The sequence below is a fragment of the Diorhabda sublineata genome, chromosome 3 (genome assembly GCF_026230105.1).
Source record: "Diorhabda sublineata isolate icDioSubl1.1 chromosome 3, icDioSubl1.1, whole genome shotgun sequence".
Classification (NCBI taxonomy): domain Eukaryota; kingdom Metazoa; phylum Arthropoda; class Insecta; order Coleoptera; family Chrysomelidae; genus Diorhabda; species Diorhabda sublineata.
Window position 1 is genome coordinate 23,178,109 of NC_079476.1, and position 26,454 is coordinate 23,204,562.

The following is a 26,454-nucleotide window of genomic DNA, read 5'->3' on the forward strand; positions in this document are numbered from 1 at the left end:
GAGAAGTTAGAGCTACAACCACCATTCTGAACAAGTATGATCTGGCTGCAATTGGGTCGCTGCTACCACAGAGTTAATAGTTGTATATGCGATTTCTTATCGAAAAATAAATTTGTTAAGAGAACAAGTACGCCCTATGATCTGTTATGATTTTAAAGTCTGTTTAAGCAAAACAAAGTCATGAGAGGTTGCAGCGCGCATTTGGTTCCAATTATCAAAGGGGACGCGTATCGATAGGTGATGAAACACTTGCTGGTAAATCCTAATTTCCGTCTTATAGAAGAAGATCCAAGATGCACCTATGTAGGGATTGGATCCGTAACAGTTAATTCAAGTTTAAATGATCATTTTCATGTGAAAAAAGTTGTTGCCTGTTGGGCGCAGCATATGCTTAACTATTTCCAAAAGGCTTCGTGGAGGAAACGTAACGCAATAACAAGTGATGATATTCCTACTCGCTAGGAGAACCGTTTGTGGATTCACGAGGATTCACCAAGAACAACAAGAACGAAAAAGCATAAATCTATTGAAAAAGTAATGTATGCAGTTTCTTTTCTTAGTACAGAATTAGTAAAATAGAACAGTTACAGCAAACTGATGTGGTGCATCATTTTGCTGTAACTTGTTCTTGAGTCAGCCTCGTCTCATACTTTTGGTTGTTATTCAGCTTGAAGACGTTCCACCAACGGATGATGAGATAGATGGGGCAATTCATAAATTTTTGTGAGCATTTCAAAATTTGACTGACCTTTAAACTGATACTATCTAGGTTTATAGGGGATCTATTTAGTTTAAGCTAAGAACCGATATATTAAAACGTTTTCTTATAAAAGATAATTTATAAAGCCGTTACGCCACTGAAATGCCAACTTAAACGTGCCAGATTTTAAAAATATAGTGAACACCATTTCATTTTAATGCTCGTAAAGAGTAAAGGAAAGTAATAGTCTGGATAAAATTATTTAACACATATCGCTCGCCATGTGACCTACGTCAGCAATAATTTTTTGAAAATGATTTTTCATATCAGTTTATCTGAATTCACACATCATTCGTATGAATAATATTGGCTCGCGACAGAATGATAAATAATAAACACGTGCTTTAATAGATTGTCAATAGTATCACTTAAAAAATGATCAAATTTGTAATTCACTTAAAAAGTATCTTCCGGTTTCTAGTTTGTTAGTTTCTTAAGACAATGAGGTAAGGATAATATTAACACCTATTATTACTGTATATACGAGATGTGCCTCTAAATAAAGAGACTGCTGCTTCATTTCTAATTCTTCCATTTAGTACTGGAAGTCTTTTCCAATTTAAGCTCATTTGTCGGTCTTCTTTTACATCTTCATCAGTCTCAAATCTTGTTCCTTCTAATGCGGAATCTCTAAGAAAGAAATCGCACGGTACAAGATCCGGCGAATAAGTGAAGAAATAAAAGTCACTATGTGCACAATCAGGGCTGTATGATGGATGAACCATTAACTTGCACATCTCACTGATAAAAATCAAATGTGTGAAAGATTGAATTATCATAATGTCTCTTTTTTTAAGTTATTTCAACGCAATTATTTTGTCTGATATGCTTCTTCTGCAAATAAATTTGACTTTGGCTCATCTAGAAAAACCCAGAAAGACGATTGCTCTTTCTTTTCTTTTAAACATATATGTAGATACATGATTGGTCAAATATACATTACACGCAACCTTCAATGTCCCGCCATGGCCATGGCACTTTTTGAATTCGTGCTTACTCACTTTATTGAACTATTTATAAAAGACAGTTTGAATTGTCTCCTAAGCAAAATTATTCTGATAATCTGAAAATATTAATTTTTCTAGGTTTTTTGTAAATATTCTAGTTTTGGTGAGTGCATTGGTCGTAGTTTCTGCTCAAAATAAAAAAACCAAAAAGTATGAATTGGATGTGAGAGATGTAGAATCATTGACTGCTACAGATAGAGATGCTCAAAAACAAGTTTGTAATGGAAAAGAGTGTAAAAAATTTCAAAATTACGATCGATATGATAACGACGAAGACCACCATGAAACATTTTCAAAATATAGTAAGCAGTTTAACAAAGCTAAATACCGAAATAAATACAATGAAAAAGAAGGATATAGAGAACCAAAAAACAAAAAAGAAGGGAGTAATCGATATGAGGGAAATAAAAAAAATGTTGAACAAATTATCGATGAAAGTAGTGAAAATACAGAAGATGATGGCAGCTCTAATTCCATAAGAAATAAATATAATAAAAAGCAAGACAGAGATGACAATAAATATAAAAAGAAAAACTATATAAAGAAATATGATTCAAGTGAAGATTCTAATCAAGATAATGATAGAAAGTTCGCGAAAAATTATGTACTAGAATATAATAATATGAAAGACGAAAAGTATAATATAGAAGTCAGGAAAATAAGAAGGAAGAATGAAGAGAAAAATAGAGAGAAAGGAAAGAAAAAAGATCAAATGATAACTAAAAAATATACCAAAAATAAATTGAAGTATGATAATGATGATTTAGATGAAAATTCAGCGGAACAAGAATACAACAGAAATGTTAAAGCTATTGAAGGTAAAATGAGAAAACAAGTAAAATTTAAAAAACAAGATAGCAATAATTCTGACGGAATTAATTATAGAAATAATAAGCAAAAGCAAAAAAATACTGTAAATACTAGTGGGCTTAAGCTTTTAACAGAAAGTGAGGAATCATCGGAATTTGCTACAGTTGAAACTGATGATGAGCAGACTAATGACAACGAAGATAAAGAACAAAATGAAAGTGAAGATAATAATGACGATAATAATGAAAGTTATTTTGATGAAAATAATGAAAGAGATGCTAAAGAAGATAAAGACAACGATGACACGTCTAAAGAAGATAAAAAGCGAAAACCAGAAAACCGAATGGTCGATAGTGACAGTGAAGAGGATTTCAGTAACGAAGAAAATGAAAAGTTTTCACGTAAGAAAAAAATTATCAGTATAAAGAAATATCGTCACGAGAAAAATAAAAATCCTACTAATAAAGATGACAGTTTTCTAAGAAAAATCCACAGGCTGAAGAAAAGAAAATTTCAGTAAGTACTTATTATGAATTCGATAAAAAACTATTCAATTGGTTTCCATTTAATTTCAATATTATACGATCTCAAATTTTATTCTTCAATTAATCAATTTAATAGTATCCATAAGATTTATCATGCCCGATCCACACTCTCCTCGAGTCTAAACAAGTGAGTAGACATGGCGCTCGGCATCCTGTCGCTCTGCTCCGTGTCAGCTCTCAGATTCGAGTCAAAGAACGATGTGAATAAAATCAATCGAGAGTGTGGATGGCTAGCACTCCTATCGCCTCCGTTCCCCAAGACTCGTCTCGATAGACTCTAATAGATGCCACGCGAAAGTCCTGGGCGGTACAAAATAAAAATTATTTAAACAATGATCTATTTATCAATCATGCATGATTGCTATAGTTCATTCAGAAAGTTCGGGAGGAATCTGCTGTGACAATCAATAAGCTCTTGAGGTACTAGGGAAGTGATGATAGCCCCTGGACATTCTGGTTTCAGAGGTTATGAAAGAGCAAACGAGCGAGCGAAATGTGCTGTCATGTGTACACTACCGGTGTCCTCAAAGTATAAGGGACATCTTTCTGAATAGGTGATTGGAAACAAAAGGCATGTGATACAATGAATCCCTCTTCCGAGGGCTGTTAAAGATAATGGGGTATAGCCTTATCCAATTTAAAAATTAGTATTTTTGCTTTCAATATGTACAAATTGGGCTCTGCATCGTTCAAAACAAGCCTTTCTTTAATATAAATCATTCCTGAATATTGGCAGTTATTTTTATTTATATCCATAGCAGTCTTTTTCTGATTAACAGAGATTATTCCACTTACAGAGATGACGACGCTGATACGGACTCGAATGAAGATGGTCCTCCAAAAAGATTTCATTTTAATACCGATGAAGAAGATTATTGAATTTCTGTAGAAAAAAAGATAGTGGAAATACGTTCAACAAAAAATATTGGACAAGTTATACATAAAAAATTTTTTACTTATAATTGATAGTAGTTCAATTCTACATTACCCAATACCAAAACAAAAAATGACAGTGTCTGTGATTTTAAATAATAATTATCGAATTTCCAAAGTGTAATAACCAAAAATATACTTTTTATTAGAAAAAATATATATAGATGTATATAAGTATTAATTACTCTTATTAATTATTGTTATAGTCCATTCATTTGAAAGCAATAAAGATTAATCTTGAATTATAACCGTTTTTTTAAATAACGTACCATAAATTAAACTGAGTATGAATATGAAAGAGAGTCGAAAAGGTTTTTTAATCTATGACAAAAAATTTTGTCATAGATTTTGCCTGATTTTGCGATTACAACTTCGGGAATTATTGAGTTTTGGTTTTTATTGGTTCCAGCTATTACTTTCTAGTAATTTCAAGGTTGAACTTTACGAAAAATGGTTATTAATCGTATATTCTCAATATTTGTAATCTTACACACCTTCCTTTGGCAGAGGCATTTATAAAAACCAATTATGATGTTTCAAATACGAGGTCTGGCTATTAAATAACAAGACTGGTTACGAAAAAGGGTTTTATTATAAAAATTATTTTACATTCGAATGCTCCCCTTCAATATACTCCCCTCCCCTCGCCACACACATTTCCATAAGTTTTTTACATTGATCGAAGCAGTGCTGGAAGTCTTCTTTGGTGAGCGCCTTTAGGAGCTCTGCCATCGACTCAAATCGGGTCCCTTTCACAGCAGATTTTATCTTCGGAACCAAAAAAAGTCGCGCGGTGCCAAATCTGGTGAGTACGGCGGGTAGTCGAGGACTGGGGTGCGCTTACTTGTCAAATATTGCTTCACAAATAGCGCGTTATGGGCGTTGTCCAGGTGCAACATCGGCGCCGTATTTTAAGGACTCGTTCTCGCACTGTTGCCAAGACTGACAAATCTGGTCTGACCCTCTGGAGCCCATTCAGTCATCACGATACCGTTAATGTCGTAAAAAACGATCAACATTGACTTGAATCTAATTTATACATTTCTTTGATTGATCGTAACTTTCCTTTTCCAATAAATATTAGTTCTCTTATAATTGAAAATTCTAGAAAATAGTTAGGTACTATCGAGACTGATTACTTTGCACTTTTATTTGTTTTAGGCATTTCGAATTGAATTTACTGTATCCATGAAATTGCGTTTCCATATCAGATTAAATAAATAGCGGAAAAAAAATGCTTGTCAGGTTAATTTGATTTGAATTTGCATTTTATTTCAGTGTACCTTAGAATCAATGTTATTTAAAAATGGATAAGTATCGAATTGTAGAATTTTCTCCATTTTAGTCGTTCAAAACATGCAATTTAATATTTTTTGTATGAAACTAACTTGAAACGGTCCGTCATTATATTAAAAAAGTTTGTAAAAGTTAGTATATTAGAATGGTTAACGTAATTGAAGGTGAGTACGTGCTATAAAAACTCTTTAATTTTCTTAAGTATCTGCTTATAGCAGTGTTAAATTCCTAGATATTATCAAGATCAGTAAATAATAGTTTATAAAATAGATATTCATCCAATAGTAAACCACTGCTGTAAACTATGGATATTATCGAATGTGGCTGCAAATACACTGGCTGGGAAAACATTGAGAAACATTTTTGGAGCAATTCAATCTGATAAAAGGGGCTGTAGAAGAAGAACAAATAAAGAAATAATGGTTAATAAGATCAATCATCAATTGCCCAGGTAATAAGGGCACGAAGAGTTAGATGACTGGGACACGTCCACCAAATGACTAAAAATAGATTATCATAAAAGTTATCAAGAGCAAGAAAAGAGGGAAAGAGAAAAAAAATAAAGACAAGAGGTGGAGACAGATATAAGAAAGTTTGGTATAGAAAGATTGACATATATCTTCTTATATGCGATATTATTTTATGTGATATTATTGGGCTTAAAAAGAGAATTATTCTGAATTAAATTTGTGTTTGAATGTATAACCGCTATATTTTGAAATAACTTTCAAATATACATTGTTGGTTCGATATATCAAAAAGTAATTTTCCTTACTATTATAGATTTACAATTCAGCACAGAATATGCAGCAGATGAGGAAAATCATATATTTTATAAACATTCAGATATTGATTATGAAGAACGTGGTTTGGGATATCATTTTTATAAATACATGCAACGACATAGTAATTTGGTAGCACAAGTATGTATTTCAACAAAATCTTATTTGTAGAAATTGAATTCTATGAAAATAAAAATTTTTTTGTTAACTAAACAGATTTATAATACAACATTAACTCGAACCTTTAATCATAATAATTAGTCACTTTCTACCTAAATAATTTAGTCGTTTTCCTCGACATCATTTCCAACATAAATAATAACTTCTTCTATTATTCTCTTTGCTATTACAGAGTTTATAGCGTTTTTCAAGTCACTAATTACATAATAGTTGACGATCACTTGTATTATTTCTACCGATATTTTCTTTCGTTTATCCTCAGATAACTTCAATGAGGTTAAGTTTACAGTGATCAGGTGCTAACTACATCTCCATGTTCTTTTGTTCTTTTTCTTTTTTATCTTAACTCAGTTATGATGACTTTTGTTCATATAACTGCATGAGCATGAGCATGAGCAAATGTATTTGAAATATTTGAGGTGTGTGATTGCGCTTGCAGGAAAATTCGACGTCATCTTAGTTCTGGTTTCAACAACGTTTTGTTGGGATACAATTTTTCTACCCGATTCCCTATTGATTCGTAGCTCACTAGCTAAACGTCTGGTTGATCGTTCCATCTTTTAATGTTTGTCTCCATTAAAGTCTACTGAAATTTTATCCAACTATACTCTAATATTGAATCTAGGGGTTTAAATTTTCTTGTGAAAATCCTACTTCCAGTCTCAAGCGATTGGTATTGGTATAAAAAATTTTGGTATTTCAGTACATTGCTGATACAGAACAAGAAGATACTTACCACCAAGTTTTAGAACGTTGTATCAGAACTGCCCTACATCTTAGTAGTAGAAATTTAACAAGAGATGATATTATAGTTATTTGTTCAACCAACAATCAATTTACCGTTGTTCCCTTTATAGCAAGTCTATTTCTAAATGTACATGTAGCTACTTTAGATCCAACGTTGTCATGTTTAGATTTTGATTATTTATTAAAAGAGGTCAAGCCCAAAGTTATTTTTATCATACCAGAAGTGGTTGAAATGGTGGAAGCTTCGTTACAAAATGCAGGTAAGTGATTACTAACGCTGATATTTATATACAAAGAAATTATTTAAAATATACTCGTTTTTGGCAAAATCTTCATATTTGTAACAATAAATACGTTCAGAATATGCATCGTACATGAAACATTCAGCATTTGAAATAAAAATTAATAGATTCAATCTAAATAGCTTACAAGAGGAAAGTGTAAAGAACTTATATCAAAAACGTCTAGATGGAAAACTGGTACAGGAAAATTTTGACAATCCGGAACAACACTACAGCTTTATCAAAAGAAGCATGATTGCTGCAGCGGAAGAAGCCCTGGGAAGATCCGATAACACTAGAAGACCAAGAACGTACTGGTGGGACAAGGAAATTGAGGATCTCATAAACGATAAGAAAGTAAAGTTCTCCAAGTTTCTATGCACGAAAAATGATAATGATAAAAGAAATTTTAAAGAAGCACAGACAAAAGTAAGAAAAGCTATAACAAAAAAGAAAAACGAGACATGGGAAAAGACCTGCACTCAAATAAACACCTACCTAGGAGGCAGCAGAAACACAGAAAGTTGGAAAACCTTAAAATCTCTTCGAGAAGATAGATCAAATAATCTTATATCGCCAATAACATTAGAAAAATGGGATGAGTACTTCTCTAAATTGTTTACAGAAACAAGACCAGAGGTCAAAAATCAAAAACAGGACAATATAAACATCATCACATCTCCGCTTAGAATTACAATTAAAGAAGTAAAAGACGTTTGTCAGTCACTAAAGAATCGAAAATCTCCAGACCCGGGTCAAATAGCACCAGAGTTAATTAAAAATGGCACTGAAAAACTTTTTTCTCATCTGCAAATGCTTTTCCAGAAGTGTATAAATGGTGAAGCGCTACCCCAAGAGTGGAAAACATCTTATATGACTACAATATATAAAAAAGGGGACAGAGAAAATTGCGACAACTACCGGGGACTTACAGTGCTGTGTACAATATCCAGAATTTATGGAAAAATCATAAAAAATAAAATCGAACAGGAATATTGCAACATGGAGGCAGAAGAACAGGCAGGCTTCAGAGCGGGGAGGTCGGCTATTGATCATTTATTTACGATTTCGCAAATAATTGATAAGAAAACCGCCAAAAATCAAGAACTCCACCTTTTGTATGTTGACCTTAAAAAAGCATATGACAGCGTACCGCAAACAAAACTATGGGATACCTTGGAAAGAACAAATATAAATGCGGCCCTAATAAAAGCAGTACAAAAGCTTTATGAAAACAGTAAATCACAAGTAAAAATAGGAAACAAGGTCTCAAAAGAATTCTCCATCAATAAGGGGTTGAAACAAGGATGCTGTCTGTCACCCACACTCTTCAAGATATACCTGGAACACGCACTAGCACACTGGAAAAGGAAATGTAAGAACATGGGCATTCCACTAATCGATTCCACACTATATACCCTGTGTTTTGCAGATGACCAAATAATCTTGACACAGGACTACGAAGACTTAGAATATATGACAAGAAAGCTAGTAGAGGAATACAGGAAATGGGGTCTAGAAGTAAATTTTAGTAAAACGAAGTATATGTGTATTGGAGGAGAACAACAAAATTTAATACTTGAAGAAACACAACAAAAAATAAGTCATTGTACAAAATACAAATACCTAAGCATGATTATCACTAATGATGGAAGATTAGATGAAGCAATGCACAAAGAAATAACCAAGGAAGACAAGCAATAAGACAACTAAATAGTATATTGTGGGACAAACAAGTATCCAAGGAAAACAAACATCGAATATACAATAGCATAATAAAAAGTATAACAAAACATAGTAGCGAAGTCTGGCCTAAAAGAAAAAAACAGTCAAAATGCTTGAAACCACAGAAATGGATTATTGGAGACGCGCGGCAGGAATATCAAGACTGGAAAAAATAAGAAACGACAAAATCAGGGAGATCATGAAGGTGCAACACACGATTACGGAAGACATTAGGGTGAAACAGTTAAGATGGTACGGACATGTCCAAAGAATGCCTGAAGACCGCATACCCAAACAAATTTTAAATTGGGCACCACAAGGAAGAAGAAAGAGAGGAAGACCAAGATTAAGTTGGAGAGAAGGTATCGAGAAGGATATTCGAGAGAGAGGATTGGAAGAAGATCTTTGGGAAGATCGAGAAAAATGGAAACTGGGAATCGGAAGACGGCGAAGACCGTTTTAACCCGATTATAATATATATATATATATATATATATATATATATATATATATATATATATATATATATATATATATATATATACATGAAACAAAAAAGTTATTATGTGATATTTATTTACAATGATTCACAAGTTAGTCGATTTTCCCATTTAGATAATATTCTTTTTTCTTAGAAGCCCTATTTCCACCCCAATTTTTGAACCGTAAAATTTGTCTTTACGAACAATGAGAGTCAGAAACTCAAGAACCAGAAAGCTCTGCAAAGTCTTAAAATAACAGTATGGGCAGCAATATAGGGCAGAGAATTAATTGGCCCTTTTTGCTATGGAAAAGCGCCGGGCATAATATTAACTGTTAATACCGAACGCTATGTTGCAATAATTGGTCCAGTTACACATCAAATGGATCCATGGTGGTTGTGAAAAAAATCTTTCTAGATAGAGTGATTTCGAAAAGACGTCATACTCCATGGTGCCCTCGAGAAACATCGAACAGTTCAAGAAGAATAAATGTGGGAAAATGATAAGAATTACATCAGCTTTAATGAAGAAAAAATTATTCTCTGGTTTCAAATTTTTTAAATTGCTTATTTTCAACATTTATCTACGTATATAAATGAAGTGCTTTCTTCGGAAAATTATTTTTAAAAACCTTGTGAAACTAGAGTTCGAAATTGTCGGTGTCTTCTTCATTTTGTGCAGAATTTGTTTATGAATTCCGAATACGGTCGAATCCAATCTAATATTTTTGAGATCCAGCATACCAATTTTCTCACCTATTATTGTGAATCCCAGTTTTGCAAAACCATCAAAAACAAGTTTTTTCCTTCATCCCCTTTCATAACTTGAAAATTTCGGAGATAAACATCTAAGGTGACATGCTATATTAAACCATTAAAATAAAGAAATTAAATAAACGCTCTCTTTCCTCTCTGTCAAACAGTACATTCAGATAGATGGATTGGTGGTTCTAGATTAATGTACCCAGCGTACAGGCTAAACATTTTTCCTTATATAATATTCAATTTTTAGGAATCAACACAGAAATAATACTTATAGGAAAATCGGATGTGTACACAGAATTTTCAAGTTTCTTGGAACCTCATCCGGATGAAGAAACATTTGAACCCAAACCTGTAGAAAACGTATTTGATACAGCAGTTATTTTATTCAGTAGCGGCACTACTGGTCTGCCGAAAGGAATTATGATTTCTCATTACGCTTTAATGGCCCAAGCAGCTGTTACAATGTAAATACTATCATAAAATATAGTATAGAATCTTGACCTAATCATTTAATTAAAGCTTCTATCTAATTCCACAATTTTCTGTTGCACAAAGTGATGAAAGTGCTATATGCTTTTCTCTTTCGTCATTTCTATTCTGCTTTTTAATCACTTGAGAGTTTGACCATTATTTTGGTTTTCTTTCAAATAACTTAATCCCGTGGACTAATATTGAGCATCATCATAGTTATTCGTCTTTTATACTTTTCTTGTTTAGAATATTTTTTAAAATCCATTGGTATTTCAACCATTTTATTAATCTTTATCACACAGTTTTCTTTCTAGTTATTATTTTTCTTGAAATATTTGGTTTCTGGTTTCATCTTTCCCACGAACAATTTTTTCTCATGGATCTCAGTTTTACGATATTCAATCTGATTTTTTGTCTATTTTAATCGTACATGAATCAATTATATAGTTTTCACAAATTTCTTGGTTTTTTATATAAGTGTTTCTTGAGTTTTTTAGTGATAATTTCGATTTGGTTTTCTAAATTTGGATTTGGTGGATCAGCTGATTTGGTCTTATTTATTAGGTTATAGATTTTCTACTGTTCTTCGGATAATCAGTTTTTTGACGTTCTTTGGAAGATCTGGCATGCAAAATCCATCTAGAAGATATCTTCCTCAAAACTGAAAGTTCAAGAGACGCTTCTATCCATCTGTAAATCACATATAAATCTTCTTTAATCATGTTGCCCACAGCATCGATATTTCACGGAATCAAAACTGATTTTGGCTGACCTTTTCGACATTTATCACTGTTGAATTTTTGCGCATACTATCAAAAATTTACACCATTTCTAAATTACCTCTGACTTCATAATAACAAACGTCAATGTTTGCAAATATTGTTCGTTGATAGAAACTTAAAAGTTAACCACCCTATTAATTCCTTTCGTCTTTTAGACTATCAAATAATATAAACAAGATTTATTTGTCTTATGCTTCGCTCTATTGGATAACAAGAATGATGTTCTTGGTTGCTACGTACCAGATCGGAGCGGCTAATGTTATGGTATCAAAATTTGATCCTCAAGAATGTTGGCTTCTACTTGATAAGTATAAGGTAATTTTTCTATCTACCTTCCCTTAATTTCATAGAAATTGAATCCAGTTTTTTAATAGGTAACCAATCTTTTTCTCCCGCCTTCTGGCGCAATATCTTTAATAAAAGCTGGTCGTCCGGACAACATTGATACTAGCAATTTATTAACTTTCGTAACTGGTGGTGCTATACTCCCGCAAGAATATATCTTAGAACTTAGAGATTTACTACCAGGTGCTTTTATTTATCAAGCATACGGACAAACGGAAATTTCTGGAGCTGGAAATTGGTTTGACGTGAACGATGTTAAACAAATTTTGTATTTGCACAAAAAACCCAATTCTGTTGGTCTACCGATACCTAATGTTATGTGTAAGGTAAGTAAGTAAACAAGTTCCTGCTGGTATTATTTGAGTTGAATGATTTATGAGCTCATTTTACTTTTTGATAATAATCTTAGATGTTTTATGACTGAACAAAAATATTTTATATTATTTACCTTTTCATGTATTCTACAATAAACAACAATAGCATACAATGGAGCTTAAAAGTTTCTAGGGTGGTATTATTTTGGTAACATTTTAGTAGTGTTTCTATAATCTTCTCAATGGATAAATTTTGACGTGATATGAAGGCTTAATTGCTTTGCTTTGCTGATACTACATTATAAAATGTTTGGAAAATGAAATAAAACCATTCTATTTGCCATAAATTATCTTCAATACAGAAAAAACACTTAAATATCCATATGCTTCAGGGTGAAAGCTAAACTGATACATCTTGACTTTTAGTTATTAATTTCTACAAATATGTTATATAGTTTTAAGAATAAATATTCCCAAGATTCTGTATTAACAATATTGGACTGAATATGATTCTAATATATAAAAAAAAAAAAATGGTGCGCCCCCAAGGGATGTGATTCACGAGAGCTAGTTGATAAAAGCTCTGCCGATATGAGTTCTTTCTTATGCAATATACATATAAGTGAAACATATTGATTGTGTAGACATAATGACCAAAAACCGAAAAATGAAACTTCATTATTAGAAAATGAATACTGCGAAGAAAAGTTTAAGGAGCATCAAAATTGGTTGATACAGAATTAAAAAGCAATTTTCCAGATAATTTTAGAAACATTATACGTATGACTTAATCTCAATTTGAATACATTTTAGAGAGTTTCAAATCACATTTCAACATCTTCATTGCTTTTAAATTTTAAACTTCACATCTTGGCTTCTCAAGCATTTGAAACCAAACAATTTTGATTTGTCCAAGTTCAAGTCGGACGCAAATAATTACGAAAAAAAAATTTAAGAACTGTATGTTCCCAAAGAAACGTTTTTCACGAAAGTGTAATTCACGTCCCGTAGGAACGCACCAATATAATAAGTAAGGCCGCTTGACATCATGCAATACAACGTGCAAGAAATTGCATGCAAGTCTCTGTAAAGTGTAAAAGTTAACAAATTCCTAACCTCAAATTTTATCTAATATTTTGTACAAAGCTATTTTTACGAAAGTCAGCTGATGTGTTAAGGCAAAATTAACTAGATGCCAGAAAAATGGCACAAAACCGATAATGTCAAGATCTTACATGAAACAATCAGATGAACATCATCTGCGCATGATTTTGATCAATAAATATTGCGTATGCATTGCATTGCACATTGTATTGTCATGTCAAGCGGTCTTAAGCAACCCACAATTGCAGGTCGTAAATGTAGATACCGAAAAAACATGTGGACCCAATGAACAAGGGGAACTCAGATTGAAGTCAAAAATGATTATGAATGGTTTCTATAATCAAGACTATTCCGATTCTTTTGATAAAAACGGTTGGTTGAAAACAGGGGATGTTTGTTATTATGACGAAGACGGATGTTTCTACATAGTTGATAGAATTAAAGAAATGCTCAAATACAAATCGTGGCATGTAGCCCCAGCTATGTTAGAAAAGGTTTGTACAAAACGAGCTCCTGAAATGGAATAATTATTTTGTTCTAAAGAAATTACCAGTCGAGATTTGTTCACAAAACTAACAAAATCATAGTTAAGATAATAAAGTGTCGCGTATTTCGCAACAATTATCAATGTTTTTTACGTAGAATGTTTCAATTGAATTATTGCTGAAATTGACATTCATATGGAAGTGGTAGACGACAGATAAGTTATTTTAGTGCTAGTACCTTTTCAAAAATAACAAATTCTCGATTTTAATTTTTATCAATTTTGTACACCGCATATGAATCCATACAAAAATAATGAAAAATATGTTGTTTCATTGAATGTACGAAATTTTTAAACGTTATTTTCCAAATATTGAGTTCTACTCACCATTTTTTTTTTTTCTAATAGTTCGAAAAACTTCTCTACGCACAGCTGTTATACTTTTTATATCTAGAGGTACTAAGTCGGGATATCGTAGTGGTGATTCTAGTACTTCTTTTACACTGTCTAACGGGATGAAAGTAACGTGGTAGAATTCCATCCGATTGGCATTAACAAGATCTTCTTGCCAACTAGGTATCTATTGTATCTTATATCAAATGTTAGTACAGTTCATTAGCTAGATCTTTTTAATTATTAAAGGTCCAATAATATACCCAAGAACGCCAGCCCTATCCAAATTTCATTTTCTTCACACTGTGTATGACCTTCATCGCTTCAGAAGTAACAATTTTGATTGTTAACATTCCCCAACATTCACAAAATTGTTGTACTGCGAGTATTCAAAACATTTTTTATTAATAAACAAACCAGTTTCATTTATAATTTAAATTACTACATTATTTATATCTTACAGATTAATAACAACATTTATTTGTTGAGGTGTTATCAACGTTTAGAAGTTGGTAAAAATATGTTAAAATTTAATTATTAGATTTTAGTGAATCATCCAGCAGTTTCGCAAGTAGTTGTGATAGGCAAACCTCATGATGAAGATGGCGATCATCCAATGGCAGTTATAATACCAAATGAATCTTATTTGGAAGTTATCGATGAAGATGATGTTATTAACTTTGTAGAAGAACGTGTACCGGATCGAATGAAACTCAGGGGGGGTATTAAAATTGTTAATAGTTTTCCAATGACTCCTTCGGGAAAAATTAAAAGAGTTTTATTAAAAAAAATGATACTAAATGGGGAGATTTAAGAAACGAACGAAAATATATAAATTTTATAATCAATTTATTAAGAATAGATGTAGTTTTGCAATAGCATACATGCGTATTATTTTTTTTTTTTTTAATTCACATGATCCAGCTTCCAGAAGAATCTTGTTTGCGGATATCATATGTAACATACCACTGGAACCTCGCACGCGGAACATCCCCATTTAGGAAAATTTAACACACCCAAGTTGTGCAGAGGAAAAGAATCCTATAATAGCACCATCAGAAATCAACCATCTGTTACAAAAAAGTTCTCTAGACCAACCCTGTCCATCCACTATGGAATTTTAATTCGGCGAATTCGCGCGGCGTTTTTTCTTTTTTTCTAAATTACGGAACTGATTTGATGTTCATTTGTATATAATTTTGCTAGTAACCGGCAGTTTATGCACAGTATTTCTTCTAAATAATTTCTAGGAAAGTATATTTATGTATCTCTTTTTGTTCTAGAGCTTTGTAAAATTTTATTTAGGTATATAAATGATTTGGGTAAACGCAGTGAGTTAGGTTTAAATAAATAGTCGTAGTGAACGAATTAGTGAAAGTAATCGCAGAAATTATTTAAGTGATATCTATAAGTAAATTATTATAATTTAAGGGTATTGTATGTGTGTAAATAAATTAAGAACGTAAGAGAAAGTGTTTATTAATTCACCCCGCGAATAGAAAGAGTATAAATATATGAAAAATACGAAAAACATTATAATACTTAATAATATCTTATTCTTCTAACTGTAGTTTAATGTTCAGCCGTTTAGTAAATCAAAAAAAAGTAATTTAAATATGATGCGTTATCTCAGAAGCTGTTTGAGTGAGAAATAACTGCTTCCTTCCTTTTAACCTCAAATTTAAGACATAAGATATATCTGTTACCCTTCAATTAAGAAAGAGTGGGCTGTTAGTCCGAGCGAAAAGGGATCTCTAAGGTTTACTAAGCTTCCTATGGAAACTTTGTTGTTGGTCAAGGCTTAAAACTGCCTGGACGGGTTACTCTGTGTTCCAACTAAACCTGGTCGAGGGTCTCTGGACTGAACATACTTTTCCTATTGTAAACCGGGGAATCGGGAGCGGGTAACACTTTGATTTCAGACCTTAACAACAATATATTAAATAATAAATAGAGAACAAACATTCACCTAAATAGAAAATGAAAGAAAATATTCTTATGATAAGAAAAAACATACAACAACAATGTGAATGCTGAGATGTTTTCCTTTTATTTTTTATATACTACTGAATTTAATAAAAAACTTAAACGTGCGTATAGAATCTATTAACAAATGTACTCAAAAAGGTTACGAACGCTAGTTTATAAATCGGTTAAATGGTGATACTTACGTTGAAAAGTTATAAAAATCGTTTAAGATGCTTTAAATATCGTTATCAATCAAATTCCAAAAATCTGAACACTATGAAAAAAGAGTTATTTTCACTGATGTCTTTACATGTCTTAAGATACCCAGATTTTTAAAATTTCTCTTTTCATAAAAAAATATTGTATATTTTGAAAAATCACTGACATTCTAATATATCAATTCAGATCGATTAGGATGCCAAACGTTCAATATCTTCTAAATTATTCAAATAATACGACTACTGTATCTTTTCTTCCCAATTTGAGATATGTTTGTTTTTAAACATCGACATTTCTTAAACAAGCAAGGTTAGTTCAGCATAAACTATTTTTCATTTATTTGCAAATTCTCTGTTGGTATTCCACTATGAGTGAAAGTTCTTAAATATTATATTTCTCTATGTAAGCAATTTTTATAATCTATTTTTAGTCATTATCATTTTTTAATTGGTTATAATTTTTTTGTTAATATGTTCTTTATCTGATAAGAATCAGAGTTGAGCGTATAAATTGTTGCAAATCATTAACTGTTTATTTGACCTCAAAACATCGATATCCGTAGAGTGGAGATTCTTTTCAGAACATTGACATAATTTGTAATAACTCTGAGTATTATTTGTTGTAAGATATCAGAATGCTTCACGTAATTAAAGGTAAGTTAGCATTGATTACCTATTTCAATTTATATATGAAATTAAAAATAAATGCAAAAATTTATTGGCTTACTTTACCACGATTTGTTTCGCATCCACACCACACGTCTGTCGAGTCGATATCACAATATTCATTTTCGAAATTTTCACCAATTAAACGTCAATTTTTGTGGTGAATCCGAGCACTTTATGTATAACATTAAACTAATAGAAAGTAATAAAAAAAAATGAATAAAATATCGTAGAATGAACGTATCTTAATAACATTAATAAAAAAAATGACTGCAGTTTTTTAATATTGTGTTTGGTCTATATTTCAAGATCTCCATTAACTAACCAGAATTTTTTTATTTTGATTTTCAATTGTAATTCTTCGTTCAGATTTTCTCATTACGCATGAGGGAATTCTATAGTTACAGGTTGTTACATAAAAGTATCGGATAATGAATTATTTTTTTTTTTTTTGTGAATTCTCTTGGTTACTTCTTCATAGCTTTCAATTAGAACATTAGAATTTTCAGTCGCTCTTAAGGACATATTGAACACCAGATAGTGAATTTTTTAAGAGAACATATGTTTTTAGTTGATTTTAAATAATATTATTATCAAAAGGATCAAAAATATTCCATTCTAACTAAAAAATATTATTTTCCTATCATAGATTTACAATTGAGGACAGAATATGCAGCAGATGAAGAAAATCATATATTCTTCAAACCTTTAGATTTTGAATTAGAGGAACGTGGCTTGGGGTTTCATTTTTTCAAATACATGCGAAAACATAGTAATAAGATTGCGCAAGTATGTATTGAAGAAATTAGTTTAATTTAAAAACACATCTTGTTATTTGTGTATATAAATTTCTCTATTAGTCCAAATATAATATTATACAATGTAATAATATAGGCGAATGTCACTAAAATAATACTGTTTAAAGTTAGTTCGAAAAATATTTTAAATTGACTTCATATATACATTTTGAAAATAAAATATTCTACAATGGCTTCTTGTTCAAATCTACTATCATCTTTTTAGTTTTTCTTTTATTAATTATCTTCCCCAAAAAATGATCGCCTGCATAAGTATATTTGATGAATGGTTGATATCCAACAATTTCTTCATCTAAAGTAACAATAAGGTTTTTCGAATGGCTATTTCCATGTCATTAATGAACAATTTTACAAATCATTATTTTTTGTTGTCACAAACCTTCTGTCACTTTGTCTAATCGATAGTCAACATCATTGATTCATTATGTTTCTAGTTTATGTTGGGGCAGATTTTTGTTACCGATTGTCTCAGTTATGATATGCTTTCGTAACGTATTCATGTCTGATATCACATGCAGGACACCCTGAATATAGATACCAAAAATTTTCTTGTTTTTCCCGAGCATATAAGGTTGATTCAAAATGTCCATAGTTATTGAGAGAATAGACACTGAAAACGATCTTTTGACTTCCGTTTTTTTGTTTATTGAAGATTTTGCTTTGAAATTTGATTTTTGATCAGCTCCTTTGAATATTGATAGATCCTGCCGGTCATTTGTAACAGATCTCTCAATCCCCATGATCATCCGTCATAATAAGTATTGCTTAACTACTTTTCAGTACGTTTTCTTGTAAATTCTTGTTTTTATCGTCCTTGTAAGATTATCATTACTGTTGTTTGTATATCCCCAAGTGATTCTTAAACGATTGTTGAATTCATGTTATGGTATATACACAAACAAAGGTGTATAAATAGCGAATATCTTCCATCTATTTTAGTTTATTGCTGATACGGAAAAAGAAGATACATACGAAGAAATTTTGGAACGTTGTGTTAGAGCTGCTCTTCATCTGAATAATAGAAATTTGACAAAAGAAGATGTCATTCTTATATGTTCAAACAACAATCAGTTCACTGTTGTTGCCTACATATCAAGTCTATTTCTAAATGTAATGGTATCTACTTTAGATCCGACGTTGTCAATTTTAGATTTTAATCATTTATTACAAGAAGTCAGACCGAAAATGGTTTTCGTTATACCTGAAGTTGTTAATAAAATAGAAACTTCAATGCAAAATGCAGGTAAGTCGTTAAAAGATGATTACAAAGATGGATACTTGCAAATAACAGAACCAGATGATAAGGACTCTTAGACCTTAACTTCAAGAACAGCATTGTCAATTACTACCACGGACTCTGAGAACTGGAAGTTGTGAATGACTTCTCCTGGCAACAAATATTTTATTACTCAACATATTCTCTTCTTAATTGGATACATTTATTACAGCGAACCTGCAACGTCTCTAGACCTTTCAAAAAAATGTTTCTTCTTGCTCTGCATATCAGACCTCCACAGCTTTTATTACCTTCTCGTTGGAAGAAAATTTACGACCTTTTTTTTCAGTTGAGGAAAGAGATGATAGCCAAATCTGTGGAATAAGGGGGGTGTTCTAGTAATTCAAACCTTAAATCACAAATTTTTTACATGGCAACATGAGATTTGTGTGCAGGGGCGTTGTCCTGCAAAAACAAAATACCTTTGGATAACTCTCCGCGTCTTTTTTCTTTAATTTTTTCCCGTAGAGTGATCAGTAATATCGAATAGTAATCTCCAGTTATTGTTCTACCCTTATCAAAGAAATCAATCATCATTACTCCATGGCAATCCCAAAAAACTGAAGCAAGAACGTTTCCAGCAGATTTTTGGACACGAAACTTCTTAGGTCTTGGAGAACCAGAGTGTCGCCATTCCATTGATTGTGGCTTTGTTTCTGGAACGTAAAAATGTACCCAAGTCTTATCCATTGCTTACACTCCTACGCTGCTAGTTTAAATGAAGTGAGACTAAATTTCCTCATATTATTTAGCTGTTTATGTTCGCTGAAATTTCAACTAATACATATAATAACATTTTTAATAATTTCGGAATATTTCCATTATATTTTAATCATTTCATTTATAGGAATTGAAGCAGAAATAATAGTTATCGGAGAATCAGATCAATACAAAACATTTTCAAGTTTTTTGAAACCTCATCCAGATGAAGATACATTTGAACCGAAACAAGTTGATAATATATTTGATACAGCAGTGATTCTGATGAGTAGCGGTACGACTGGTTTCCCCAAAGGAATTATGTTGAGTCATTACGCTTTAATGTCACAAGCAGCTAATTTAATGTAAATAATCGGATAACTAGAAAATTTATTGAATTGTTTTAATTTTTATAAAAGAATAAGGTTATTGAGAGAAATGTAACCGTTTATAAAGATATAGTACTTTCCAACATAGTTGTTATAAGTAGTTGAGTACACAAAATTCAAATCAAAACTGTGGATTCACTCACAAACCAACAACGAAGCAAGTGACGAGTGACTTCGGTTCTAATTTTTCTTTTATTTTTGAAATTAACAAACAATTAACAAAACAACTCAAATGGAATAATCCTAAAGTGACTAAGTTAGAATTTCTGGATCCGTTGGTAATATTTATACTGAACAAACTGTTTAACCTACCACTACACCAACACTCACGATTACTCGCGCGCGTTTCGATAACCAAGTTATCGTCTTCAGAGATTGAAGGTTTGTGAGTGTTGGTGTAAAAAGTGTGTTCAGTATAACCCTAAAGTGGTCAATCAAATTTGAAAGTACTCAATGAAAAAAGCTCATAACTTTGACATTAACATTCTTCTATTGTAGATTCACGAATAATATGAACAGAGTATATTTATCGTATGCTTCATTTTATTGGATAACAAGAATAATGTCTTTAACTGCATCATATAAAATAGGAGCAGCGAATCTCATGGTCTCAAAATTTGATCCTCAACAATGTTGGCATTTACTTGATAAGTATAAGGTAAAATCAATTCTCATTACTAAAATCAGATTATTTAGAATAGTGAATCACAGAGATACAAATAGTTTCAATGACTCTATTATATTCAACCGGATTGGTTTCAATGTATATGAGTGAATTGAGTGAAGTGTACCAACCTGAAAAATACTTGCTAGAAAGGTGGAGAAGAAAATAATAACTACTTAAACTATGATATTTTGAATTAATATTCAACACAGACCTAATAACACAAGAATTCAAATTTAGGCGGGCTATTTTCGTTGTTACTATTATTGAAATATTTTTTTACCTCATATTATTAGTACCAGTTTCTTGGATATTTTTGTTGGTCAGAAAAAATGATATGTAGTGTGTATATTTCCTATATGATTTTTAATCAAGGAATTATCTTCGAGATTTTTTTTAAAGTAGATATCTAGGTTACGCAATACCGAATTTCTTGGTTTAGAGTTTCTAATTATAAATGAAGGGACGTAGGTAAGAAAAAAACAGTCTATTCCTCTTAAAAATCAATGATTATTAATGTTTTAAGAGAAAAAGTTCGATGAAAGTAAGTATTAAGTCACGTGACTGCGACTACCAATCAAAAAGTATTATGTCACACTAGACATCATTGTTGCTGTTGACGTTTTCATACAACAGAGCAGGGTACTCCATACTGTTTTACATTTTTAGTATTTTGTATTTTAATATTCTTTGACAAAATACATTAGTTTTATTTTAAATTTACATTACCTAGGTAGATAATATTATGTGTAGTACTTACACAGAAATGATTTTCACAAACATACACTCTTCTATATGTTGACATTGATAAACAATGAGCGTCATTCCTACTAGCAAGTGTTAACCACTTTTCCCGTGTGGGTTGATTGTTTGGAACATACTTTACACTGAGGCATTATACTTGTAAAATGGGGATTCATTTTTAGAAAACCGTTTACAATTGACAGTTGATGTGAACAATTTTGTTTTGCATGCCATGACGTCATTCAAGACGACATGACACTATTCAGCGTTTTCGAGGGAAATCTAAATTGTTATTTCTAGATACAAAATACGTAATATAAATATTGCTTTTTTTAAATATAGTTTTTTTTGAAATAAAATAGATATAATAGAAAATCATTAACCGTTCTCAAATTTAGTCAACTAGCCTATTCTCGACATAAGATTATTTCATTAGCATGATCGAAATATTAAAAAAAACAAAATATTTTATAAAATAACTACAAAATGTTTTATTTATGGTAAAATTGGTCGATAATCAGTACACCACTGGCGGCATGAGAAGGTACTTATTCTGCAGCCGGAAACGACTCTAATCTGACAAAGATAACCCTCTCCTTTTTGCACTCATTAGTTGTTCACAATGTTAGATCGCCTTTTGATGCATTTAATCAATAAAGTATTTTGTCTCTTGTGTTATTAGGTCTGTGGTATTAATTGAGTACCACAGTACCACCACTCAATTAACGTAAACTAAACATTAAGAAAATGAAATGCAATTCCCTTCATTTATTTATTGACAGGTAACTGATATCTTTTTACCGCCCCCTTACGGAATATCATTAGTGAAAGCTGGTCGTCCGAAAAATATTGATACTAGTAACCTGATAACCCTTTCAATTTCCGGTGCGCCAATGCCAGAGGCATATTTTTCCAAAATTAGGGATATGTTACCTGGAACTATTATTTCTCAACCATACGGACAAACAGAAATTGCAGGATGTGCTACATGGATTGATGTAAATAACGTTAAACAAACTTTGTATATACATAACAAACCCAACTCTATCGGCATGCTTTTACCTAATATTATGTGTAAAGTAAGTATATGTTATCTCGTTTTCAATTGTTGTTCATTAAGATAAAAAAATTTTAATAGAAATTCAATGATGTTGCCATATACATAGATAACTAAAAAGGAATTAGACTTCAAAGTGAATAATTTAGAAATTCCAATACAAGAAATTATATTATATCTAGGTTCAGACCTGATACTAGCTAATCTTCTAGATATTTCTAATTGTAACTTTGAGGCAGTTGATAGCCTTCTTGTTTATCTTTCAATTTGTTATAGTTATTAATAAATTCGTAAACAAACAAATCATTTTCAGGCGATATATAAAACTAGTATTTTGCAATACGAAGGCATCTAACGGACTGCATAACTCATTTTCTATAGTTAAATAACATAATTATAAAATGAAAAATAGAAGTATAATCTGTGTCCTAGAGGGCCATTTTCATAAATCGTTCTATTGCAATGGATAATGTAATGTATCTCGATAAAACTTATTTACCTTATTTTTTATTGTGGTGGACTTACAGCCACACAGATGAGAAATGGTTAAGTTTTAGTTAGTGGTAGCAATTATGCAATAGCATTGCGGAATGGCTAACCACGCACTAACTTAATCATGCGCAATAATCTAACATGGTAAGAAATTGTATGTAATCTCTTGCGTGTTATCTTACATGTTTTTAAATTTTGGAATTTTTGGAAAAATTAAAAATGAAGCATAGTTTTTCAAATTATACTGCCAGCAACATTGTTGAAAATATAGGTGCATTGCAAACGATTCAAGGGTTAAGTTTACGTAAAAATAATAAATAAAATAATAAATTTCATAGGTTGTAAATGTAGATACTGAAAAGACATGTGGTCCCAACGAACAAGGAGAACTTAGATTCAAAACAAAATCAATCATGAACGGTTTTTTTAACCGAGACTGTTCCGATTCTTTTGATACGAATGGTTGGTTGAGAACAGGCGATGTATGTTATTACGACGAAGACGGTTTTTTTTACATAGTCGATAGAATTAAGGAAATGCTTAAATACAAATCGTGGCATGTAGCCCCAGCCATGTTAGAAAAGGTAGGTACAAATAAATCATCTGAAATGAAAGAATTTGTCTGTTCTAAAATTAAGAAATAATCCGAACCTTTTGACTCGGGTGATTGGTTGACGACAAAGGATATTATTTATTACAACATCGTGGCAAAATTAGAGAAATGGTCAAATATAAACTAGCATGTAGCACCTTTTATATTGAAAGAAGTATAAATTGGGTTTCAAGTACTACTACTAGTTTAGGAATCAAAGACGAAAAATCAAAGACCAAAATTGATGATTTCTCTCGTGTGCTACTCGTTTTTTTTTATTTGAAAATGATCAAAAAGTCACTCGTTTAAATGTGGTCTACGATGACGCTTAACTTGGAATTTTTAGAACCGTTAGTAATATTCATACTGAACACAGTGTTTACACTCATAATTACACTGCTGACGCGCGTTTCGATAACCAAGTTATTGTCTAAAAGTTAAGGTGAACTAAAACCAATTTACTACCGTGAAGAGAATTCCATAGAGAAAAACACTCTGTCGGGGAATTTAACATTCAATTCATAACTAATAAACTAAATAGAAAGGAATAGGTCATTTTTGCTTAGTTATTTCTTCTTACATTTAACAATCTCAATGCGTTCAAATGTATTCATCAATTTTACATTCTTCTTCTTCTATTTCTTACGATGTGTATTAAGGATTGTATATCGTGTATTCTTGTCCACTGCCTGTATGTTTCACAGCCAAGATATTTTCTTCCTTCCGACCCCTCCTTTTCTTTAAATTTTACCTTCAGGAGGTTCAAAAATTGATATTTCGCATAATGTGTCCTAGGTACGCCGTTTTTCTCTTCTTAATTAATTCAAATATATCACGTTGTCTGCCGATGCGTCTCAGAATTTCTTCGTTTTGCAATCTAGCCGTCCAAGGTGCAGCCACATCTTGAAAGCCTCCAACTTGTTAATCGCGGTCGTCTTCAATGTCCAGCCTTCAATGCTGTAGAGAAGCACCGATCAAACGTAGCACTTCTGAATCTCAGTCGTAAAGATCAAAATCGGGACAAGACAATTTTACTTTATTTATATTCATTCTACTACTTTGACTGGCAGTGTGCTTGTTTATATTTTTGATGATGTTGATACGTTTTAAACTGATCATTCACAAGACATCTTAGTCTACCCAATATAGTGCTTGTTACAATCATTACATCTAGTTTCATAAATACAAAGGTATAAATATCGGGCAGACTAATAGGTTTGTTAATCTCCGGTCTGAAGAGCACATAGCTCATTTAATATATGCACAGATAGAAAAATCGGGTCTTTGTCGGTCATAATCATGAAATAAATGTGAATAAGTATAAAATTGTTAAAAAATATATTAAATTATAAATTTTCGAATACATTTGAAAGCACTGATATTGTTAAATATAAGAAGAGGTAAGTAGAGACAAATGGCCTTCTCCTTATAGCTCTTTTTAGTTTATTAGTTAAGATTTAGTTGTGAAATTTTCTGCCGAAAGTGCATTTAGGGATAAGAAGTTCAATTGTGCGAAAATTAGTAAAAAAGTGTATAGGTTTTAGTTTATCTTCAATATATGAAGACGATTACTTATTATCATACTAACGAGACATTATTGTTATATACATATTTTACTACAGAACATTGTTAAACTTATTCAATTATTTGTATATAATATATTTGTATAAATTATGTGACATTTATGTGTTATTATTATATAGATTGTAGAGAAATATCCAGCAGTGTCGCAGGCAATTGTAATAGGCAAACCTCATGATGAAGATGGCGATCATCCAATGGCAATTATAATACCAAATGAATCATATCTTGGAATTATCGATGAAGATGATATTGTAAATTTTGTAGCGAAACGTGTACCGGATCGAATGAAGCTCAGGGGGGGCATTAAAATAGTTAATAGTTTTCCAATGACTCCATCTGGAAAAATTAAAAGAGTTCTATTAAAATCTATGGTACTGAATGGAGATATTTGAGAAATAAATAAACATTACAAACGATTTTATGACTAATTTATTAGTAATAGATGTAGATCTGCTATAGCATACATTATTCACTTTATTAAATTGGCATTCAGTATCCAGAAGTATCTAGTCGATGTTATTGGTTGTCTACGGATATTAAAAAATTTCTTAATGTAAATTAATCAATTCCTTCGCTTATCTATTTAATAAATAATCTTGAACCACAGCACTAATGTAAAATAATCACTCGTTAGTAATATTTAAATTATAACTTTATCAGTTAGTAACTCAATTAGTTAACTCATTTTTATACATTTTGTTTTACTTAACCTACTTCTACTCTTCTTTAATATAAATTATAATGTAGGGAAATATCTAAATTATTCAAATGATACGACTTATTGTTATCTTCCCTCAAATCTTTTCGCTTTCTACCCGTGGTACTTCTCTGAAAAAATATTGTTTCTATTTCGGTCAAAATACGTTCCCAAGCTTTGAAACTCAAAATTTCTTTCACCCGTTTTATTATTGAAATTTCTATGACTTGTTTTATTTTTATAATCACTTTCTTTCACGATTGTAGATATGTTTGTTTCTAAACAAAAAAATTGCATAAGTTATTCGTTACATCAGCGATTTATGTGCAAATTCTTATTTCATATTTCACGATAAGCAGAAGAATGTTATAGTTGCAGTTTTAGA

At 31.4% G+C, this 26,454-nt stretch overlaps 2 protein-coding genes across 2 annotated transcripts; both read left to right on the forward strand.

Moving 5' to 3' along the window:
* The first annotated feature begins 969 nt into the window (after positions 1-969).
* Positions 970-4,303, forward strand: LOC130441943 (protein PFC0760c-like). Its single transcript, XM_056775858.1, has 3 exons — positions 970-1,206; positions 1,846-3,093; positions 3,920-4,303. Exons 1-3 carry the CDS (start codon positions 1,202-1,204, stop codon positions 3,999-4,001), a joined length of 1,335 nt encoding a protein of 444 aa, XP_056631836.1. The 5' UTR covers positions 970-1,201; the 3' UTR covers positions 4,002-4,303.
* Positions 4,304-5,382: 1,079 nt separating this feature from the next.
* LOC130441720 (uncharacterized) lies at positions 5,383-25,788 on the forward strand. Its single transcript, XM_056775503.1, has 15 exons — positions 5,383-5,515; positions 6,135-6,274; positions 7,017-7,320; positions 10,560-10,776; positions 11,721-11,880; positions 11,940-12,236; positions 13,577-13,822; positions 14,747-15,017; positions 17,707-17,846; positions 18,815-19,118; positions 19,999-20,215; positions 20,738-20,897; positions 22,430-22,726; positions 23,535-23,780; positions 25,492-25,788. The coding sequence occupies exons 1-15, from the start codon at positions 5,497-5,499 to the stop codon at positions 25,762-25,764; spliced, it is 3,291 nt and encodes a 1,096-aa protein (XP_056631481.1). The 5' UTR covers positions 5,383-5,496; the 3' UTR covers positions 25,765-25,788.
* The last annotated feature ends 666 nt before the right edge of the window (positions 25,789-26,454 follow it).